At 31.5% G+C, this 25,174-nt stretch overlaps 2 protein-coding genes across 4 annotated transcripts in view; one reads left to right on the forward strand and one right to left on the reverse strand.

The window, feature by feature from the left end:
• Window positions 1–509: 509 nt before the first annotated feature.
• Window positions 510–3,074, forward strand: LOC109598788 (targeting protein for Xklp2 homolog). 2 transcript variants are annotated; one of them, XM_020014709.2, is made up of 8 exons: window positions 510–723; window positions 765–893; window positions 961–1,054; window positions 1,429–1,546; window positions 1,604–1,884; window positions 1,939–2,221; window positions 2,274–2,516; window positions 2,571–3,074. In XM_020014709.2, the coding sequence occupies exons 1-8, from the start codon at window positions 639–641 to the stop codon at window positions 2,985–2,987; spliced, it is 1,650 nt and encodes a 549-aa protein (XP_019870268.1). In that variant the 5' UTR covers window positions 510–638; the 3' UTR covers window positions 2,988–3,074. The 2 variants fall into 2 exon arrangements, with proteins under 2 accessions (XP_019870268.1, XP_019870269.1); XM_020014710.2 differs by having other exon boundaries at window positions 511–723; window positions 777–893.
• Window positions 3,075–3,120: 46 nt separating this feature from the next.
• LOC109598793 (tyrosine-protein kinase Src64B) overlaps window positions 3,121–25,174 on the reverse strand; it is a 62,528-nt gene continuing 40,474 nt past the window's right edge. The window contains exons 1-6 of one of the 2 annotated variants that reach the window (XM_049963780.1): window positions 11,233–11,351; window positions 7,976–8,158; window positions 6,121–6,439; window positions 5,806–6,059; window positions 5,402–5,749; window positions 3,121–5,343 (exon numbers count right to left, since the gene is read on the reverse strand). In XM_049963780.1, coding sequence (XP_049819737.1) covers window positions 4,769–5,343; window positions 5,402–5,749; window positions 5,806–6,059; window positions 6,121–6,439; window positions 7,976–8,060 — 1,581 coding nt within the window. In that variant the 5' untranslated portion in view covers window positions 8,061–8,158; window positions 11,233–11,351 and the 3' untranslated portion in view covers window positions 3,121–4,768. Of the gene's footprint in view, window positions 5,344–5,401; window positions 5,750–5,805; window positions 6,060–6,120; window positions 6,440–7,975; window positions 8,159–11,232; window positions 11,352–25,174 lie in introns of those variants that run through there. The other variant, XM_020014714.2, reaches the window with a different exon arrangement.

A 25,174-nucleotide genomic window follows, 5' to 3' on the forward strand; every position in this document is an offset into this window, starting at 1 on the left:
AAAAGATCTTCATTATGGTACGTGTTCTTCCTGCTTTTAAATTTTGCCCACCTATTTTAGAAACACGTTGTATATTAATGATATGCATAATGTTCTCTAACGTTGAGAGTACGAAGCAAAATGATGAGTATCACTTGAATTTTCAAGAAGAATTTCTTTCATCAATCTTTTGAGTTTGCAAAATTTTGAATAGTAGTTTTTTCTTATTAGAAGATAAAATTACATACAGAAATCTATAAAACAAATTTTATTTTATTGAAGAATTTTTATTAATACGACATCTACTGATCAGAATGTACGATCCTGTAGGTAGATATCTGTTAACCTTAATATGATTTGTAGATCTAAAACCTTAGATTATGTTGATCTAAAGTTTTAAGTGAGAGAATTGTTAATTAACCGATGTAAAATTAAATTAATAAATTAAAAATTTATCCAATGAGACCGAGGGCATGCGTAGTAAACATGTGCAAATGCCATGCGCAACATTTTCAAACGGAATACAGCCGTTGACAACATTTGAATTATTCGTGTCGGTAGTTGTGCATCAGTCAATAAAATTGTTGTTTTTTTTACTGTATCTGTGTGTATTGTGATTGTGATTGTTAGTGACAATAATATAAGACATATCTGACAAGATGTCAGAAGATTTTGCATTTGACGCTCCTCAATTTTGCGACTTCAACAAGTCCGTGTCAGACGAAAAGCTGGAATCCTATTTCGGTAATTTTTTACATTACTTTTTTATATAATTTGATTAAAAGAAACCGTTTCAGCGGTTGATCACGAAAACTATAACCCGGGACAGCAAGGAATGTATGAGGACATTTCCTATGAGGCGGAAGATATTTCTCATACTGCAGATGAAACTGAAGACTTTTATACTCCCCCACGTAAGATTTAATTACTTAAATTTAATTTAATTATTTTCATTTCAATTTGACGTTTGAAATTTTATAGAATCAGCTATTAGGAGACGATCAAAAAGTGCTGGTCCTTCTTCACGGAGACATAATGTTGTAAATCCAAGTGGTGATGATGTCCACACTTTAACGTAAGTCTCCTGCAGCAATATATTTGCACATATACATTTGATAGATTGTTACTGTCAACATGAGTGAGTATGAGAATGTGTGAATTAATGCATCAGGTTTTAAACAAACTTAAGTCTGGTAGTTAACCTGAAGATTCAGTAAATAAAAATAAACTAAATAAAACTGAAAATATTCTTATTGTAGTATTGGAAAATGTTAAATATTTGTAAAAGATTTCAGTTTTGAATTTTTCTTAGACTTCAACCTTTTTCAAAGCAAATATTGTTTAACAAGATTATTCACTCATTATTGAACACTTCATTCCAATTTATTCATATTGTCAATATTCAATAATGCATATGATAAAATACTAATTTATTTTTTTTATTTTTAGAAATGATCTAGTTCATTTGGGCATTACAAAAAGTAAAACATTAGTTAAATATAGTTCTTCTGACAATCTAAGCCAGTTTCCAATTCAAAAAAGTAAATTAGCTAGAGCATCTTCAAGGGTAAGTTTTTCAAAAACTATAATATTTTTTTATACTGTAAGATTATTATTTTTAAAGGACAACATTAATAGACTGGCTCAGCCGAGACGTGCATTTTCCTCGACGCAGGAAGTCGGCAAGAACAACGAATATGTTTCGACTGCCCAACTTTTAGCCCAATGGCAACGAAAAACTCCAATAAGATTTAGGAGCAATCAAGCCAACCAACCGACGACAACAACTCGTCTCACCATCACTAAGCCACAGTCACCGGCACTTAGAACCAAGGCTCGTTATCGACCCACTACAGTCATGTCCACAGAAGAAAGAGAACAAAAAGAATTGGAAGAAATCCATAAGTAGGAAAAAAGATTAAGTTGTAGAAACATGAACTAATTTTCTTTTTACTTTAGGTTTAAGATTAAGGCACATCCTGTGAACAAGAGGATTCTTCAAGGTCCCCTGAAAGCACAAGGGCCAATGGAGAAAAAACCTTTAACGGTACCGCAACCATTTAATTTGACAGCGGTACCAAAGAAAGTCCAGGAGTTACCCACGGCACCAACGCCCGCGTTTCATGCTAAACCTGTGCCTAACAATCTGCGTTCTGCTCCAAAATTACCTCAAGTCCCTCAGAAAAAAATAACTCAACCCATTACACCTAAGTTTATGAAGACTTTAAAGAAATCACAGTCTGTATGTTTTTGTTATAATATATAAATGACATCAACTAACTAAGATCTTTCAGCTTGAACTTCCTCCACCAGATACATGTCAGAAGCAGGAGCTTCCGCTAACTAGGACGAAACCAATACCTTTTAGTTTTGAAAAGAGGGATTTGCAGATACAAAAGAAAAAGGAGGAACGCATTAAACAAGTTCTTGAAGAAGAGAAAAAAATGCGGGAATTTCACGCCAATCCACGCCCAAAGTACCTGGCTTCGAGAAACTCTTCATGCAATTCGTCCCTCAAGAGTGCAAATAGTTCACATGTAAGTATTAAATTGCAGTCATTGTATTGTTTAGTGAGAGTAATTGTATTTCAGAAAAGTAACGAAACTTTGTGCGAACAATTTAAAGCCCGACCAGCTACCGTGTTATATAAGGAACCGTTCATGCCCAAATACGGTGAGAAACCCCTGACTGAGATTGCCGAATTCCATTTAAGTTGCGAGCAACGGATGCAAGAGAGGAAACAGTTTGACCTGGAGCAGAAGGAAAGAGAGGATAAATTGAGGGCCATAAAAGAAGAGGAGGAAAAAGCAAAAAAAATAAAGGAAGAAGAAGAGAGGGAGATGTTTAGAAAACAGACTGAAATCAAAGCTCAACCTATCAGGAAATACAAACCTATCGTGATTCAACCTTCCAACAAAGTGACGGTCCCAGTGTCACCAGAATTCATGTCCAGAAAAACGATGCATGTGCACTCAGAAGATAAGGAAAATATCTCTTCCAATTATTAGCTTTATCTAATTGTTTACAAATTTATATTTTTATTATATTTAAATTTATTATACCTGATGTGAAATAATAAAAACTTTAGTTAGTTAGTTAGTTATTTAACATGATCGTAATAAAATTAAAACACAGTTGTATAGATTAGCACAATGTTTTTATTTCAGTACTAGAATATTTACAAAAGTTATAATATATGATTGTTTCTGTAACATATGGCTTTTATTAAAAACTTAATTATAAACATAAAATATTTAAATAACATGACTCAAATAAACTGACTGTTTTTTATATAACATATACAAGACAAAATTGTTAACGCTTTATGTAACAGAAGTGATTTGATTTTGGAAAAATATAGTTTTCATTTCTATCACATAAACACTTGTGGAAAAATATAAATAATGTCAATTAACACACGCACATACACTATCATGACTATGATAAAACACATGTTTTTTAACAAACAATAGAGTATAAAAGCATATCTATAACTTTTTAAAACTGTATTTTAACATTCTTTGTTCTATTTGGAGGGCCAGATTATTTTGTACACATGTATTGCACGAAAACAGCTAGCCAAAAATACCAAACTCGTGGAGTGCATGTACAATGTATTTATGAAAGACCATAAACTCAAAATCGGACAGGACAAAAATACATTGCTAAATGCATCGATTTTCAAAACAAATTCTATTTGGTAGATTTGGTATTTTTTAAGTAATGGAAAAAGTAATTAGATACTAATAATTCACAACACACATACAATACACAAAGTTCCCAATTTAGAAAAGTTCCTTTTTTTGTTTTGAAATAGTATAGGAAATAAAAATCCTATAAACAAAACTGTGATGTTCAAGAAATTATTGGTCCACGTCCAATATATTTTTTAATGTAAAAAGTTTTAGAGTACAAAAAGTCATTGTATAAAAGATATAATCTTGAAATAGGACACTTCATTTTCGCCTTTTTGTACTATTACTACATGTACGTGGCAATTTTTCTTCTTAATTTTAAGAACAGTTTCTAGTAAAACGAATCAAAAACGTTACTACATCATAGAAAAAGCAGACTTTTTAAGACAGACGTCTGATGTAATTAACATAATATATAACAGTCTTTTTGCTAGTTTTTATCATTTTTTCACGTTGATTTGGAATAAATGTCCACCTGCAAAAATTTAGCACGACTTCAGGAAAATTTTTCAACACTCAGTACCCTGTATATAAGAAACACTTATAGATTAATGATGACAAGTTAGTCTTGATTTTTATCAAAATTAATTGGTTTCAAACTTAATTTAGCTTTTGTTATTGACAGGGGTGGAAAATAAAATAAAATGTAAATATTTTACACTTAAGTGTCAACATTATAATTCATTGAACTTAGTCTAATTTTAAATTATGATGTGATGAATATAATAAGATTTAACCATACACTTTTATTCCTACTTCTACTTTATCGAATTTCTATTATTTTAAGAAAATAACTTATATACATGACTAGCCTAATCTTTAAAACGAAACATAAATATCACAAACTCGCCTTTGTTATGCTAAATTTTTGCGATTGAAACAAAGTGCGGCGCAGAAGTGTCGGACGTTCAATTAAAAGTACTACTTCATTTATATAATACACTTGGAACAGCCAACACTTCCTACAAAAAAATACAAAGGATATTTAAACAAAGCACTTTAAACATAATAAATGAGATCTAGCATAGTATCAATCCATAAAACTGCCTTGAAATAAAACATTTTTAAGTACTGACTAATCAACCGAACCGATCTTAGTCTGGTACTTCCCTGTAAGGTACCTCCGAAGTGACATTAAACGTTTCGAAGTAGTGCGTCAAGAACTCAAACGTGGGACGATTCTCTGGCTTGGCGTCCCAACAATTCAGCATAGTCTGATAAATCTCGTCTGGTAGTTGATGTGTCGTGGGTTTCGGCATTCTGTAGCCCTTGTCTATGATTTCAATCACTTCTCGGCCGTGCATACCCGGATACGGGACCTGTCCGTACGTGAACAACTCCATCAACAGTATACCGTAGGACCATACGTCCGATTTGATCGAGAACTTTCCATAAACAATGGCTTCGGGAGCGGTCCATTTTACCGGGAATCTGGATCCTTGCTTGGGACAGTACTCGTTGTCTTCTATCACGCGGGCCAGCCCGAAATCGCAGATCTTCGCTATGTTGTTTTCGCCGATAAGCACGTTGCGTGCGGCCAGATCGCGATGGATTAGCTGCTTAGATTCGAGGTATTCCATGCCGCTGGCCACCTGGAATGCTATGTAGATCAGGTCCTCGAATTGAAGGCGTTTGCCCTCGTCGTTACGCAAGAAGTCCAATAAGCTTCCTGTAAGCAACACGCGATTATTTGCATTGGTACCACGAGAATTATTTAAAGTACGTACCTTTAGACATGTACTCTTGAACGATATAAATGGGTTCTTCCTCGCTGCAGACGCCGTACAGAGCTACCAGCCTCTTGTGCCTGAACTTCTTCATGATCGCTGCCTCGGCAAGGAATGCGTCAGTTGACATCGTACCTTGTCTCAGTGTCTTGACCGCCACTTCGTAATTATTTTTCCACTTGCCGTAGAACACCTCACCGAAGTTGCCGTGGCCCAGTTTCTTAATCAGCTGCAGCTCGCTGCGGGGAATCTCCCACTTGTCTCTGTAGGTCGGACCCAAGTCCCACATCGTGGGCTCAGGTTTTCTGCATGGTTTTGACAATACGTGACACAGCCCAAATGCATTTTCTGAAAAAAGTTGGTGATTATGTTATAGAGCAACAAGTTACACTTGGGGGACTTACTGGTGTATGCGTTGACTAACTCGGCTAGGGAATCAAAAGTCTTGTTGGTGGAGATGTAGAAACCGCCATTGTCTAGGGGTTTGATTTTGTAATGTTTGACGTGATATCCTCTGTATTCTTCCCAGTCTTTCACGCTGAGGGAGTAGCCGCTGGGGTTGTGCTCAGACGGACGTACCAAGAATGTGCCGCGACTGTTCTCCTCAGCCAACAGCAGTTTCTCCGCCTCCTTGCGGGATATGTTCTCAAAGAACCAACTAGAAAAATACAAACCAATTTAGTAACAAAACAACATGATAAACTCAGGCAAAGACTTACTCTTCGCTCTCAACACTAAGCTCGGGGGCAACGAAGTTGCCGGGTATGTAACCCTGCATTTTTGTGATGAGATGGACGACGTTGAGCCAGTCGCCCTCGGAGTCGTCGACCACCTCCATGCGGTCGCCCTTCTTGAACGACACGTCAGTGTTGTCGCGCGCCTCGTAGTTATACATGGCGACCACGATGCGTCCTTTCACCGGTGGGAACTGTGTCGTCCGCGTCGGCGTCGGCCGCGCCGCCCTGATGAAGTCGGCATGTGTCCGTTGCGGGTCTGGTGTGTAACGGTTTCCATCGGTTATTGGCAGCCTTGTCAATGCTAAAAAATTAATGGTATTAGAAACCTGAGACCTAATGCAAGAAAATGTTACCAGCTCTTAACATAATGGATAATAAAAAATTGGAAGACTGAGAGCTATAAATCTATTTAGTGACAAGTAAACAAATTCATTCGTTTTTTTATGGTCTCCAGTTTATGTGTGCTTAAAAGCTTCGACGTCAAGCTGGAGATTCTGACCTAATTGTATTTCAGTGTGTCAGCGAAAACATCGATTGTCCTTTCAATTTTTTGTCACCCATCCAGACGACTATTTGTTCGACACGTCGGACGTGCTTGTTCATTTTTTCAGCGTTTACGCATTATACACACAACATTAAAAAAACAATTTTTTATCATTTGCCACTTTCGGTTATCCACCAAAAATTGGAACACACGAGCCGACAGGTCAAATGGCTTTTATCTAACTTTCTAGCATTTCAGCAGGATAAAATTGCGGCCGTATTCAAATGAGACGATTCGGCGGGCTTCCGGCAAACTAATGGCACTTGGAAATGTGTTCGTAGTGCACAAACTATCGTAAAACAAAAAAGGAGAAAAAAAACGAGGTGAGACGGATAACAGATCTAAAGTAATACATAATTGTATGCAAATTTGCACTTTGCCACTCGGGCGAATATGCGGTCTTGCTGGTTTTAAAGAAGTTAACGCGCAGAACAGGGATTTACGTTAATGTGCACTAAAATGACTTGTGTGCGGCAATTAGTTTTTATTTTTATTTATTACCGTTCCGTGTGTTCGGCTTCAAACGGCTACTTGTCATGAGTACCGATTTCCTGGTGTGCCCATTCACAACGTCAAGACTGTTCCGTGTAATTGTGGTCGATTATGATGAAGAGGGTCTAATTTTAGGCATATGGTTTTGGTTTGGGCCATTGTGTTATTATTTCAAAAGCCAATTGATTAGTTGAATGGGTGTTGAGAAATGCAACGGCACAGTTTCACTTTTTAAAAGCACTTGCATTGTTCTAAACGGATCATTTATTAATTTAATTGCTCAAGAGTTTATTTATACATCTCTAGAGCCAACTTTCCAGACATTCCGGTAAAATTAACTTCTGTTGTTGATGATCCTTTGTAAAATTAAGTTAGTCATGCTGTTTGCGAACAGGTTTCACCTCGTTGTGTTAGATCATAAAAATAAATTATAACAATTATCATTGTATTTCAAGTTATTTCAAATTGCATTTGTGTCAATTATAAAATTTTAATGTTAATAAGGTATGTTGTAAATGTTTCACATACAATGCAAAAGGAAATTTACGTAGACTCAAAGCATGCGATCTTTAACAAAACGTATTTGAATGTTTATTAAATAGTTACATTTAAATATTCATTAAGGAATTCTTCATTGTTAAAATTATAAAAATTAACGTGGCAAAGCTGTAAAATGTAAATTGTTATTTTTATTGCCTAACTGAAGTTTAAGTTAATGAGTTTCCATAACATGTCACAACTTGCCCTCTATTGTTAGAATCAGCCTAATTGAAACAGAATAATTTAATCGAAAAGACTCACCTTCGTTGCCGTGTATTATTTTCGTATTGGACGTGCTGTACCTTTCGGACTTCTTGCTGCCGCAGCAGCAGCAACTGTTGCCCATGCTGGAGGGCGGTTCGTGGGGACGGTTGCGCTTCGGTTACGGCCCCGGAGGGGTCAGCAGTGGATCGTCACTGCATCAGTCGCGACTCTCGACCGCATCTGGAATGGAGAGACGAACAAATAAAATACACTGCGCTCGCAAACACCTTTTGCCACGACCGTTGTCCGGCCAATTGGTTTTAACGTGTGCGGTTTGTTTGCCAGATGCTTACGGGGGATGGCGATCGTTTAATGACTGAGGTAAAGAGGGTAAATCTGGGTGGTTGTCGGGGGGTGGTGGGGAGGTTGGACGTGACAAGATAACGGGCTCCAGGTATACAAAGGGAATTTTCCCGTAGCTATCGTAAACATGATGATATTTATTGAAAATATAAAAAAAAAACAACCATATATACTGATGTTTGATATTTTTTGGAAAAAATATATATATATATATTAATGTTAAGATATTAAATTATATAAAATATTATGAATAAATAATACAATAGTAATAGTACTAAATAAAAATTTTCTATTTATTCATAAAAATCAATTTCAATATCAAGAAATTTCTAAAGAAAATAATGATTTTTTTTTATTAAAACAATTTGAATCTCTTAACTTTTCTTAACTACAACAACAGAAAAAGGTATTGATTTAATGTTTTTATAGAAACTGACTTGAACTACTTTTCTTATTTATTTTGAACAAAATTTCATTTCTGGTTTCCCCGAAAGTGACATCAACTTTGTTATTTTCCATGGAAAACACTGTATATTTTTGAATTTTTTAATTCTACATGTAATAGCAATTAAAATGCCTACACCAGGTCCAATACATAAACACGATAGTTCTATAGTTATTAATTTTTTTCCAAAAATTTTGACAAATTGATGGCTTATCTAGAATATCTGTAAGGCCACCAATTTTAATGTGTAGGAAAGTTTATTTTTGAAATACACGTTAACTAAAGACCATCTCATAAGGAACCATTATTAACACTCCTAAATTTTATACAGGGTGTTCGTTATTTACGTTTAAATTTGTTTAAATATTAAATTTTTGGTAAAATCTCTGTTAATTTCATTATATGTGTAGTGAACATTTATAATAACTAATCGAAAGGTTTTTTGGTATTCACTCTAATTATGCTAAAACGAAGTTATTAATGTTTTAAAATGTCCAATATTAAACAAAATTAACGAACACCCTGTATAAAATTTGGAAATACCAGTAACTGCCCCTTATAGCATTTGTCTTTGGTTAACCAATTGCCAAGAATGAACTTTCTAGTATCAAAATTGGTGGTTTTACATATATTTTAGTTAGACCATCAATTTGTTAAAATATTTGGAAAAAAAATTAATAACTCAAAAGTTCTTGGGTTTAAGTACAGGACATGTTATAGCTATTTTATTTGCAATTACATGTAGTATTTAAAAATCCAACAATATACAGAGTGTTCCATGAAATTGAAAATCAGAATATGATTGTCACTTCCGGCGAAACCAGAAATGAAATTTTATTCAAAATAAATTAAAAAAGTGGTTCAAGTCAAATTATAATTGCTACAAAAATTTCAAGTCCTTACTTTTTTCGTTCCCCATAAACTTCTAATGAATATTTATTATTATTTTATCACATGATTCATAAGATTATTTCGAAATACCTAGAGTAAAAAACTCTTAATAAAAAAAATCACTGGGGAGTATACTAGTGTTAAAATGTGAACTTAGAAATCTTAAACAGGAACTCATATTTTTTATTATAAAATGGAAAGACTTTTCCAAAAGATCATTGTCGATTCAAAGAAATTCCTTTTTTTATTTCCGTTACTAGATAGATTAAAAGTCGAAGGTTACTCGAAACAAGACGAGACAAGAGGACTCTTGTATATCGACAATGCTGATAAGAGAAATCACAATGTAAACCCTGTTTTGAAAGAATAAGTATGCAAGTGGCAAGATAGATCTTCATTAAAAACGAGAGAATCTCAATCGAATTACTTTCATGTTGATGGGAATATGATATTTGAGAACTTTAAATATGATTTGGTGCACAAAGTGAATTTTTATATCTACACTTTGTATTTAAATCAGGCTGCACGGAAACGGCTGCAAGTGGTTTGATTAAATTTTCAGTTTCCTGAGTCGAAGAGATCCATTTCAAAAGTTATCTGTAGATGAAGGTTGAATATAATATTCTTTATGTCGTATAAAGTTCAATTTGTGTTCATTTTAGAAATACGATCACAGAAACTGTCTATCTAAGTAAAATTAAACTGAAACGACAATTTGGTTTGAATATAAGTGAACACAATATAAATAAAATGTATGTATATTTAAAATCACTTTTTGTCACGCATTCCTGTCATTTTAAATCATCGGATAATACACGAACTTATTGGTTCAGCATAGTCGACATAACGGAATTCACAAATATCCATTTTCCCACAATATACAGTTTTAAACATCTCATCCTTTTAAGACCACACACAACATGTGTTTTGAAGTGTAAATTCTAACTGATCTAATAACTTACCAGTAAGTAAGCTTAAGAGTAATAAATAACAATTAAAATTCTATGCAGATTTTCGTCCAGGTCCACCAAAATATGTTTGCCAGATGTCGAGTTAATCGTGGGATCAAATGCACAAATTTCTAAAAACACAATAAAATCCCCTCTCAGGTAAACTCCATTGATAATCACAAGTCACCGATAATATCCTTTGCTTATAGACTTTTTCGCTAATCCCAGGCTGATTTGCATAGATACAAATCAGCAAACACGTTGCTCGAGCCGCTAGTTTTGCATATATAATTGAATAATTTAAAATGTGGCATTTATTTATTAATTATAATCCCCACAATTAATGTTGTAATAATTACAAGTTGAAATCCGTAAAAAAGGCAAACAAATTACAACATACAGTTATCGTACAGGTCTGAACTTGTCAAAACGCATTGGAAATCAATTTGGTACGCTCCAGTACTCACCGTAATTCACAACAAACTTTTCAATTACGTAACAAAATTGTGTTTTTCAGGCTGGAGAAAACGCCAATTAAACAGAAAAGATCTAATAAACACCAACAACTTGCCCGAACGAAAAACCCAATTAAGAATCAAAATCGATGCGTGAAATTGCGTTGATGTGTGAAATATGGATTTAATTAGCACAAAAACGAGACGAACCTGCGCCAAACTCCCTGCTGAAATTTCTCAGGACACCACCACGACCGCTTGATTCGCACTGATTTTTTTTTTGCGGTACTGTCACAGTTTCACCATTGTTGGAAAGCCACACAGGAAACGTAGCGTCCGACCTTGCCATTCAAATCAGACCGAAACGCACAATTAACGAAACAAACACATCTTTTCAATTTGTTCGATGCCTCGGTTAATTGGTGTGCGATATTTAGATAAGCGCAGCCGATGTTGATACCGAGGGTAATTAATCTATGTAAATATCGTTAATCGGCCATTATCTGCAATCGAAGTATGATAATATTTATTTAAAGTAACGTTTTTGTCATGGTCTAAATCTGTAACAGTGCTCATAAGACAAGCTTAAGACTAATGAGCTAAGCACTATGAATCGTTGGATTTTTCTACGGTCTTAATTTAATGCAATGAGTCACTTAATGGCAATTAATTTATTAGCGAGCGACATATTTACAAAACAATCGTGGAAATATGAATTGTTTAATAAAGCACTCAATTGTAGACAACACAATGTGTTAATAAACCAATTTTATTATCGTTTTAGCACGGAGACGGACGAATATGGTAACGTCGAGGACAATTTCCTGCACCGAAACAATCGCAGTGATTCAATTCCTAACTTGAATTCGTCTTAAAATTCCATCAGATTACTACAAAAGCTAAAAATCTGATCGACGACCTGGTCGTAATCCCTTACGTCCATAGTTAATATCGAGGTTTATGTAAATAGACGCAAAACAGTACACCTACCTGTTTTTTCCACTTCCTCCTAGCTCGCCGGCTCATGAGTATTAAAACGTACACTCATACGATATAAACTGGTTATTTTAGATACAGTTATAGTACGATGTAGCTATTAAAATTAAATCCAACTTTGAAATGGCATTCCCGAGACCCGAAGCAGAAGATAATGAGTGAGAGAGAGAGGACTTTATGTTGGTGCGAAAACGTGGCGGTTCCGTGTTCCATCGAAACGAATTTAATCTATGTTATATTTAATTGGTAATTGGCATTCCACGTATGGGGTGTCTTTAATTGGTTGTTACTGTTACCAGTATATCGGAACCAGATAGACCAAGTCTGATTTAAGTAAGCAAACCATATTTTGATATCTCTTGCCGTTTTTGAAACATTTACGAGTATTTAATATATCAATGGAAAGCTAAATTTTTTTCTGACATTTTAAAGACAAATTCAATTATAGTTTCCATAAATATATAAAATAAGTTGCATATATTGTTGTGTTGAAATTATAAGGAGATACAGATTTTGAAACGTAAACCAGAAATGAAGTAATTCCATAAAAATGATTTAATAATTTTCAAATTGTATGTTTTTTGAAAGTTTGATTGGTTCTGACATTTTAATGGTAAATTTAATTATAATTTTAAATAAGAGAAGCTCATAATATCAAAATTAGAGGAATTTTGAATTTTTGAGATAAATGTCTTATTTACGTAGGTTTATTTTTTAAATCTAAAAAATCGGAATCGAAATTTACCAGTAAAGTAAAGTCTATAAATAACATAATAATAATTTAATACTAATCTAAAATATCAATTTAGTATTTTTTAGAGTGCATATTTTTAGAAAGCTTTTTTGGTTTCTGACAGTTTAAAGACGAATTCAATTATGTTTTCTATTTGAAATAAAAAAAGTTGCACATATTATCTCGAAATTTTAAGGAAAAATATATTTTTTGAGATAAGTGTCTTATTTCCGTAATTTTTTTTCTTAGAATCATAAATAAAATAAACTATGAGTTCTTTTCATGAAAAACAATATTAAAAATCTCGAAATATAGTTAATATTTTATTTAAAATATCAATTTAGTATTTTTCAAATTGCATATTTTTGGAAACCTTTATTGATTTCTGATATTTTGCACATATCTCAAAATTTTAAGAAGATATCTTTTTTTAATATAAATATCTTATTTTATGCAAAATTTTGTTTACAAAAATATAAATAAAATAAATTATCGGTTCCTGTCTCTACATTTCAGGGATAGCAATATCGAAGTTTACTAGAAATAAAGTTAATATTTTTCAAATTGTATATTTTTTTGAAAATTTGATTGGTTTATATCATTTTAAAGACAAATTTATTTCTATTTGAAATAAAAAAGTTGCATGGGTAACAATATTAAGGTCTTGAAATTTACCAGAAATTATGTCTATAAATAATATTAATTGAAATATCAATTTAGTATTTTTTAAATTGTATATTTTTGGAAAACTTGATTGGTTTCTGACATTTTAAATACAAATTCAATGATACTTTCCATTTGAAATTAAAAAAGTTGCACATATTATCACGAAATTTTAAAAAGATATATTTTTTTGAGGTAAGTGCCTTATTTTACGTAAAATTTAGTGCCCAAAAATATAAATAAAATAATTTATCAGCTACTGCATCTATGTTTCATAGATAACTATATTAAATATGTCGAAATTAAGTTAGTATATTATCTAAAGTATCAATTTGCAGCAAAGAAAATACCTCTGCACAGTGTTTCTTTATCTGGCCTGGTAACAACGATTCACCCAATTTGGGATACCCCGTACTAAAATGTTCCATTGTGTAATTGGCCAATTTAGAAGAAATAAACTTCTAATGGGGTAGCTGATTAGATATTTAAAAACAACGTGAACGTTAAGATGCAAATGGTTATTGCATGGAATTTGAACTTGACTAAAAATATCAGTTCATTCAATATTCGATGGTATTGAATAATCGGTGAGTCAGCCTTGTAAGGAGAAATGTTTAATTTATAACAGCAATTAAAGAGCGTTAAACCGTTTGTAAATTTATGCAACAACCACAAATAAAATTCTAGGAAAAAATAACAGAAATAACGAATTTCAGTTCATTTGTATGATTGTACTAAACGATTCATATCGAATAAAATTGCGCATTGTTCTAGTAAAAATCGTTTCTTATGACTTAAGCACGTTTATTGTTATTCGTGTGCGACCTATTGTGTATTTTTAACACTTCCAAGTGATTTTTTCATTGTCGATTTCCGTGTCAGCGTACAATTGATTCAGGTCATTACGTTTCTGCAATTTAAAGCCGTTTATAGTAAGTTCTCCCAATTTCCTGCTGCCGACAACATTAACGATTGGTGCGTTCGTGTCTAGTGCCATATCTCAGTTTTATTAGTTCAACGAGGCACAACATTATTTTCCAGTGATCCGATCTGCCCCACATCGCCAGCTAAATGGCGTACTCGGAAGCCGTCCGAGTGAAATCGACAACAAAAAAAAAAAACAAAGATCGACTAAAAATAATCCGCTAAAACGTGCATAATGCGAAACTCGTCCGCGGGAATTCGGGACGACGACGTTGCACCAATTGTTCGACGTCGCAGGAATTGGGTTAAGTTTGCACTGTGTGTTCCCGGTCTACATTCTGTTGCGCCACTTTTCACACTCGCGACAATATCTGAAAACAATGCGGCAGGATAATAAACCGCCACGCCGGTTTTTCGACGTGGACGTACAAAGGGCTGCGGATAATAAAGGGAAAAAAAAGAACAAACTAGGAAACACATTACGTTGATTGGAACTGTTAATGATACGCGATTATTTATTAGTGACGTTTCTGCAGTAGTTTACACGGAAAAATCATGTGAAAATTAACTTTTCTTTATTTTGTGCCGCAACGGAAACTACATAAAATAAAAACGTGATTTTTTTTTTTATTTTTTTACATTTTCATACAATAATAAATTTTGGATTGCATAGTAGATAACCAAATTATCATCCTTTCTTTGCCATGTGAAAGATCAGTATGTTATGTACATTCATTTTTGCCAATAAGAAGTAAGTTTTTGAATGTTGCTAATTCAGCAACTTAAGTTATGTTAAATCTCCTCCATACAAATCTTGGCCTGATAAAAAAGCTGATATTTTGTACCAAAATACAGCTGTCATTATATTTTCATCGTTTAAAAACCAAAAGTTGGTTTTCTCCGAAACAAGAGGTTTGTAAGTTAAGTAAAAATTGTTAAGAATTGACTATTATGACTATTGCAATACTGTACGTGTCAATATGTTCATAAAAATAAATATATTTACGCATTACATTTTTTTCTATGTTACCTTCCTTCTAAATTATGAGCTGAAAATGATGAATAAGAAAAATGTTTTGGCCAACATTTCATTTCTATAAAAATTTAGTTTCAGGATTGAAAAAACATTTTTCAATACAAAAATGAATATATCTGACATTATTTACTGTATCTAATATTTTAAATTACTGTATTCATCGAATACCTACAGTACTGGAAAAAAGTATGGAAACCTTTTAGCTTTTTTTATTCAAATCCGAGTTTATGTTTTAAAGTATACCTTTTTCACTTAGATGTGTTATTTTATAGATTTTTTAAAAAATATATTTTTGGGTCTGGAAAAAGTCTGAGTACTGAGAAGGCCGATATGTACCAATATGTTTTGATCATGAAACCATGTTTTGTCAAGCTTAGAGGTGTGCTTCGGATCATTGTCTTGTTTATAAGTCCATCATAGTGGCACATTTTCCACAACAAATAATATTGAGTCCTCTAATATGGTTTTATAATGGATACGGTCAATTTTACCTAATACTTGTACTTTTGGAACCACGCCATTTGGCTATTACTACAGTGGTTTACAGTAGATTTTGGTATTTTACACTGAATTTTGCCCAGTTGGTCGTTTTACATATTGTCTACTATCAAAACCAAATAAGTTAAACTTTGATTCATCGCTCCAAATAACGGTATTTCATATTTCAATTATATAATTAAGATGTTCTCTGGCAAAATCCGGGCCTTTCTATTTTTGATAGCATAGGTTTTTTATAGGGATTCTTGCATAAAGTCCTTCATCCATTAGACGATTTCTGACTGTTCTGTCAAAATGACGCCAAATTATCCTCATTTACTTGGCGAGACGTTTTATGGAGATCCTTAGAGATTTTTAACATGTCTCTGTGTAGTGATGGGTTAGTTTCTCGAGACCTATCGGTTTTTGGAGTTTTAAAATCACCAAGAGTGTTGTATTTTTGAATGATTGGTGTAGTTGCACTTTTTCTAATATTTAAAGACTCTCCAATGACGTGTAAACAAAAAATTAATTGACAAATTAATTTGGTAAAAAGCAAAGTAACCCTTAACGAATACTGTATGTTAGAAAATCTGTGTTTCGGGGTAAACTAAGTGTTATTTGCTGTGGAGGAACTGATACGAAACCATACTGCCATAACACACACCACGAAATTGTTAGCGTTACAACAACAGCATACTTGATTCGTTAACAAAGGCACATTTTAACAAGATAAGCGCATATTAACATTATTGAGATAGCCAGGAAAAATTGTTTTTGCACAACATCTACCATAAACTAGAACATGCATGTTGTCGCAACGGTGCGGCATTATAATTGAAAAATAGGCGTATTCGCTTTTTCAGTTTAACGGCTCCTCATTAAAATCCGAAGATAAATGATACGTAAACGAGATAGGTTTCGAAATAATTGCGCGCAATTCGAAATGAAGGCACACGACGATGATGTTGCCGTAGAGACGAGAATAGAAATTGTATTTAATTACACGATGGTACATAATGGATGCAAAACGAACGTATTTGTGAAGACGTTCGCTTAATTATCGGATTTGTTTAGTTTTAATTGTTAGTCGAACGAAACCAAAAAATTAACTTCTCAACTTAATGGAAATTGTAATTTTGTGCAAATTGTTTTATTATTTTCACAGGTAAGGGGATTGCAATTTCATTAAAATCGATTACAGCATTAATGATTATTGCTTTTAGAACTTAAGCTTACACAACTTTTGCATTTTAAATGTGTTAACTATAATCTAAGATTATTAACATTTTAAGTGTGGCCCATTTAAGGTGGAAGCACCTCTGTCACCTTTTTATTTGAATCCTATTCTGTTAAATAATAGTTCAACGAGCAGTAAAATGAGATTAGGATATATTTCCATATCATGTTTTTCAAATGAAATTATGACTTGCTCAATTCAGCTGTTTTTGTCATAGATTTAAATATCTGAGAATATTAAATTCCAACTCATTAGATTTTATAAATTGTTCGGTACTTGTTAAAATATGTTTGGTTAGGAGTAAAATTCATTAAAAAATTCTGTTAATTCTGTTACAAGATGAAATTTTTTTTGTGATATTTGCCATTTTTCAAAATAAGAAAAATAAATAAAAAAATGCCCCAAAAAGTATTTTGTAAATTTCTACACCTATTGAATTTTGAATTGATTTCGATTAATTAAATTCATATATTATTATTAATATATATGTTATTAAATTTGTAGTTTTTAATTTTTTAAGCTTATTTTTTAATTTAGTTATTTTTAACCCTTTCAAACTTAATTTTTTAAATTATATAAATTATTCTTTTCTTATTAAATTAAAGCTTAATTTTTGAAATTTTATAAATAAGATACTAATTATTTTATTCTTCTTAGTATCATGGGTAATTTTCAATTTTTTAAGATTATTTGTATGAATTTTAATCAATTATTTTATTTTATTCATTTTTAATTTCATTTTCTAAACTAAATTTTTAAAATTTTATAAATTCAAATTAATAATTTATTTTTTTAGACTTAGTCATTTAAATATTTTTTATTTAATTGGCCAAATTTCCTTACTTTTTTTTTAATTTTAAATTGTTTTTATTATTTTTCTAATTTAATAGGCTTTAAATTTTATGAACTGAATTTTACTTTTAATTTGAAATAATGATTTTATTATTACTTTTTTAATTTATGATAAATTAAATAAAACATAATAATAAAAAAAAATAAAAATATTTAAGTAAATGATTTAAATATTTTTAAATTTTGTTTGGTTAAATCGGTTACTTTTAATTTAATTTTAAAAACTTAAATAAATAATATTTAAAATATTTTACATATGCAGTAAATAAGTGTAAATACCAAACACTGTATAATATTTTTATATTATATATTATATATCTTGATAAAATACTCTTTGGGAAATTTGAATATGAAGGTTATTGTTACAATTGTTAGTAACACAAACAATTTAGTCGTACCATGTGTGAACATTTTTTGAATAATAATAAGAATAATAAAAATATCACAAAAACAAATACTAGTCAAAGTGCATTAAATCCAGAACTTGCATTAATATTTATCAGGTGTTCTTTAAAAAAAGTAACTACCGGTTGAAATTTGATGTATCAAACGGGAGTGAAAGTGTACTAGAACTATTTTAGAAAAATAGGTATCATCACCTTGTAGCTGCAACTAAAGTATCAGAGTGATACCTCTTTTAGCTCTCCATAAATCTCTAACGAATCAATTAGGTGAATCACCCTGAAGGTTTTAAAAAATTGAATAATTTTTTCCACATAAAACTGAATATAATAAATGTAATAATATAATTTATGTACAACCTTAAGCTGTTTTGCCTGAGACTAATCAACTTCAGCGTTACCACTTAATAATCATAAAGCAAGGTTTCATATTTACAAGACTATAACATTACAAAAACTTTTCCGTCCTGTCAAGAGAACAAAACCGATTAAATCGCGATAAACTGGTTACATCTTTACGCAAACATTTACCATAAAACAGTCCGCGGTCGTCGTCATTGTTCACATTTAAGTACCGGGAAAAAAAGAAAGTAGAAATCGTAGGGCAAAGTGCGGGATCGCGATCCGCGGGGCCTCACTTTAATTAATTTATTTATTTAGCTTATCGTACCCGTTTTAACGTGTCATTCAATACGCTTCTTGAAAATCCTGGTCGAGGTTACGCGGCGAAGGTAATCTTAATCTTGAAGACCCGGGAACACCGCAAATGAGGCATAAACGCAAGTGGCTGGCAGCTTTTTCGAAACACTACACCTCGCAGGAATGTCACGGCATATTAATTACTCCAGATATTACTAATGTTACGGCTAAACGAGAACGCGACAGGCTGATTTAAATATTCCGGTTAATAGGGGTATTTATTAAACGACGCCGTCGATAAAATACCATCAATACGGCAATTAAGACAATACAACAGTTAGGAAACTCTAATGGACGGCGGATCATTTTTCATTTTGCGCCCCGACGTGAAAACAATAGTATATCACAATAAAAAGTTGTTAAAACAGACACCGCAGGTCCATCAATCATGTTTAGTAAAAAGGTCATGGTACTTTATTAGTTGGTCGGTATCAGAACTTAGTTCGTAAGCAATCGACTTCTGTTATATTTATTAGTGCCCTTTTGATGATCGTATAAATAAGTGTGCGTATATTTAGATCGAGTAAAGTGCGCTCTTGCAACATTTCATTTTCCACCTGCAAATGAGTTTATTTAGAACGCGCGCGTTTAAAATTAGATTAGGAAGACGATTTTTATGCACCAATTCGGAGAGCTAAATTTAATCGTGTTTATTTTTAGAAATCCGCAAGTTCCACATTTTTCTTTTCCTTCAATTTCCTAAAAAATCAACTAATTTTTATTTAAATTTAAACTTGAGAGATAAATATTACGTATAGTTAATTAGATATAAATATGTCAGGTATTAAAACCTTAAATTATTAATAAATTAAATTGATACATATCACGAATTTTGATAATTATTTTTTTAAATAATTTTAGTTAATATAACAATTACTAAGATCTCAGTAAACTCCATTAGAACTGGCAAATCGATAATTATCATGAGTGAGGATATTTATTTAGATATAAATGTCACGATATATGAATACATTTTTTAATAATTTAAAACACAAAATCTCAGTAAACTCCGTTAAATTTGTTAACTTGAGAAATGTCAAGAATCTTTCTATTATTAATTTAATATAGCAATTATTATATTCTTGGTAAATACGTTTAAAGTTGATAAATCGATAAATATCATATAAATTCAGATATAGTTTAAAGTTTTTAATTTAAAAAATTAAAATTACCAATTCAGTTTAGAAAAATTAAGTTTACCAATTTAAATTTATTGACTATTAGGTTTGTGGGAATCACCCAGTATATATATGTATATGTATATGTATATATATATATATATATATATATATATATATATATATTATAATAGTATAGAGAGTATATTAGTATACTCTATATTTATCCAATAAATCTATTTTGATATATTAAATAAATATCATCATCGTTGTATATGTAGTTTTTTCTATTTTAATAGATTTCTCACAAATTAATTTATATTGTACTTGACCACAAGGGAAAGATTTATGTTGTGAAATAATTAATGACCACATGCAAAAGTTTAAACTTGATGAAAACAACAATCTATAATGTGCACTTGATTATTGTGAATAATGGTAGTCAAACTCGAAGCGAAATATTCCTAACAAACTTGAAACGTCAAAGTGAATATAAAATCGTGTTTTTAGTACACCGGTATCCACATTTTGGCAATTAAAAAAGTTTGTTCGGAACATCTCTAATGATAATACCGCCATAAAAACTGTTCCCAGGACTAAGCACTTTGTTAACCGCGATTATATTTTAAACGATTGTTAAATTGAAAACCGAAATTAGCATAAGGTAAACAAAGCTCGTACACATAACACGGTATTTATGCAAATGGTCTAGACTGTAGACGATGTTCCGAAATATTCCCGACGCATTAGATTAGTTTAAAAGAGCCGCATAAATAAGGCGGACCGCGGGACTATTTAAACAAAACGGGGCGTTAATTTATTCGCCGATCATTTCCAATATACCGAAATCGCAGCGGGTAACGTTATTTAACTGTACGAAATACCTCCATTGATAACATATATTTTTTATTTATTTTTGGAACGAGTTTCTGCCACATTGTACTGTTAATTGGCAAAACAATATACGGTTGTTAATGTATGCACGGAGCGTACGACAATTATGTTTTGGCGACAACCAAAAATCGATTGTGTATTGTAAATATAATAATTTTGCATGCTCCCTGTGCGTTTCAATTAAAAAATGCACGCTTACATGAACCAGGCGGCCGGAATGGAAATCTGCTTTTTGCGATGTGGGGTGAGGCGAATTAATTTCGTTTCGTATCTGGTACAGATATTAATTAGTCCAATATTTCACCTGTGATTAGAAAATTAATAATTGGATGATCTCGGGTAGAAAGTTGCTTATTATTTATTGTTTGTGTAATAGGCATTAATGTGCTGTATATATTTAATCTTTTTGCATAACGTGATTTTCATGAAACCGTCTACTTTTGTTGCGGATCGCTCATGCATACGACAATTTCTTGGGAAGTGCCACCGTGCACGTTTCGTAAAATTTGTGTCTACTCAGTATTAACTATTTATTTACCGCTGTAAATAGAAACATTGAATATATTTTATATTTCTATAAAATATTAAAATAAATTGACGAATATAAACACAAATAATACTTATTCTTTATCCTTTTACTTTGATTTTGTAATCTGTGCCAGGGGCAAGTCATCCTCGGTCACATCTCGAAGATTTATTTCCGTTACTGTAGTTAGCGAGTGTTCATTTTTATCCTCACGTGGTTCACAAACAAAATTTAAATTTAAGAATATATTTAAACAACAACATCGTATGTTGGGACATTTTATTTATTAAAATCTGGACAAAGTACTTTGAAGATAACTTTGAGCTCAAATTTTTATGTTTTTAAATAAATATTTCTGTTATAAATTTATTATAATAACTGTATTTAATTTTTTTACCTAAATTTCATGAATTTCAAAAAATTTAATTTGATATTACGAATTATCAATACTTTTTATCAATTTTCAATCAATTTAGAATAAATGAATAACAGAAATATAAATTTTTAAATTTAGTTATTATATGAAATTAATATGAAAAATATATATCAGGATATTTATAAAAAAACAAAAATAGATTTACCAACTCTCGTTGAAACTTTAAATTAATTTGTCAAAATTTTAAATAATTATTATATAAAATAATATATATATATATATATATATATATATATATATATATATATATATATATATATATATATATCATAATATTTATATATAAAAAATATCAAATTACAGCTACAAAGTTCTTCCTAGTTTCTTCAGCCCTTTGGTTTTATTCTCTTTGGCTATGATCTTCGGATCGGTGTCCGAAGAGGAGTTTTTAGTCGGTGAGAATCAGACATTGCCTTCGAAATCCACCAATCTCTTTGTTCCAATAAAAAAATCAAATTCCTGATATTTATTGACTCACCAACTTTAAACGAGTTTCCGAGATTTTAATAACTGTTAAGTTATTGAAAGAAATATACGTTCATTGGGATAAGTAGAAAAATAATGGATAATAAATAAATAACACAAGATACCAACATATTTTTGTTATTCATATACGTATAAATTAAATAAAAATAACTTCATGAAATGCAATCAGTTAATTTTTCTTATCTTCTTACTTTCTTCTTGTAGGCTTTTGTAATCTGTGCCAAGGGCAAGTCATTGTTCGATTGTTCTTGAAGATACATTTCGTTTACTATAATTAGCAAATTTTCTAAGAGTGTCACAAAATTTCCACACAAAATTTAAATTTGAGGATTTATTGAAATAATTTTGATATAATTATCTTTTAAAAGAAAATAACACAACCTTTCAATACGGAAATACTGACTAAAATCCAAAGCAATTAAAATTGATTTTTTTTCCTCATTTAGAAGAAAACGCTTTTGCTTCATTACTTCACGTATTACGTTGGCATAATTCTATAATTAACACTTATTGTTTACAACTAATAATATCCGGATAATCCATCGGATTAGTCAAGGAACTAAAATTTTATTAGTAGAAAAAGCCTATTGAAAAGTCTAATGTAATTGTTCAAAAAACATTAAACATGAATTGTGTATTTAATGTAATTGATAAACGAATCATTAATATTATAGGCAAATCAACTTGTATTGTACAAATCTTTAAAAATGGCTTACAATCACGTAATTAACACGGAAGTGCTTACCAATCACCACCGATTGATTGGTAGATAAATTATCGGTGATTATCGAATGACTGGTCATGATGGAACGGATTTTCTGGCCTTCCGAGTATCCACTAATTATGTGGCCTCTGTAATAATCAGAAATAAAAAGTGTGATGTCAATTGAATCGTATTTAAAACGCGTTATTTCAATAATTTGTTTTGAAATCTCAGAATCTGCACAAAGCCAAGAAACTTGCAGCCTTCAGAACATAATTATTTGTATATTAGTAATTAGTGCCTGCACAGAAATCGTTCAGTCCTCAATCCATCGAAGGTCATCCGTTACACTCAAGGATCTCACACTCGGAGATAATTCAATTCAGTTACGTGCCAATTTCGTTTTAATACATCGACGCACTAATTTCCATTCTGCAGTGCAAAAAGCCGAAAAAATAAATCACGATCCGCTGAACTAACGCGACTCTCGGCCAACAAGCGAAATAGCGATGAGGTGTCGGTGTGAATATTAATCCGTTAAGATGCTGGATGCATGCGCTTCCCATTCGCCTTTCTTAATCGATACCGGCATCGGCCGCAATTATGGCATTAGCCAAAACGCTACGTACTACAGTTACGATCGCTTCCTGCCGCAAATTCAGCTCCGGCATCGCGGCAAGACGACCTTAAAATCGTTTCCATGTGCGGGCAGAGACGCTGGGAAGTCGGACTTCATGGTCTGCCGACCCCCGCAACAGATAACGTGCTGGAATATCTAATATTTACGGACGGACATTACCATTTCTTGGTACCGACTGACTCGAACAACATTGTAAATGCGGTCTTTGAATCTTCATTGAATGTAACTCGGAAACGGGCACAAGTTATAATTTCTATAGGAATGAAGCCTGTTTTAAATTGTATAGAATGGAACTTGAATGTCGTCGGTTTGATATATTGGGTTACTCAATGTTTTTTTTATTGATGGTTTTAAAAATTTAAATGACAAAAAAGAACCCTGAATGATGTACAGATGTAGAAATGACTATTAAATAAATTGTTAAGATATACTTTATATATGCATAATTTCAATATTTTTTATGTTTAACTTCAGAACAAATAAATAGCATTTCATTCAGTTTTAAAATTTAGAATATACGTTGTCTTAGAAAAATGGTAATGTAGTCGAAAATTACAGATTTTATGAGAAAATTTAGTAGAAACTTTCTATAAAAAGTTGTAAACTGTTAAAAAAATTTTTATCCTAAGATAAATTTTAGAAATTTATCAAAAATTATGTGCAGAGAACTCTGTCAAACAGTTTTTCCAAATAAGTTTTAAGCGAACTTAAATTTTTAATATTAAATAATATTTAAGAGGTCGAACATAATTGTCCATATAGTATTTTCAATTTACTATTAGAAAAAAATGTTCTTAACTGTCAATTTTTTTATCCTGAGATAAATTTTAGAAGTTGATTTAAAATTATATGCAGAGAACCCTTCCCTTTGTTTTTCCCAAATAAATTTTAAGAGAATTTAAATTTTCAATATTCTATAATATTTAAGAGGTCGAACATAATTGTCCCTATATTATTTTCAATTTACTATTAGAAAAGTTAGTAGATATTTTCTATAAAATGTTCTTAACTGTTAAATTTTTTTATCCTGAGATAAATTTTAGAAATTGATTTAAAATTATATGCAGATAACCCTTCCTTTTGTTTTTCCTAAACAAATTTTAAGAGAATTTAAATTTTCAATATTCTATAATATTTAAAAGGTCGAACATAATTATCCATAATATTATTTTCAATTATAAAAAAGTGCTAAAATTATGGGCAGGGAAACATTTCCGACATTTTTCCCAAATAATTTTTAAAAGAATTTAAATTCTTAATATCCTATTATATTTAAGTGGTGGGACGTATATCCATATTTTTTCAATTTAGATAGGTTAGAAATTCTC

Source organism: Aethina tumida, chromosome 2 (assembly GCF_024364675.1).
Source record: "Aethina tumida isolate Nest 87 chromosome 2, icAetTumi1.1, whole genome shotgun sequence".
NCBI lineage: Eukaryota > Metazoa > Arthropoda > Insecta > Coleoptera > Nitidulidae > Aethina > Aethina tumida.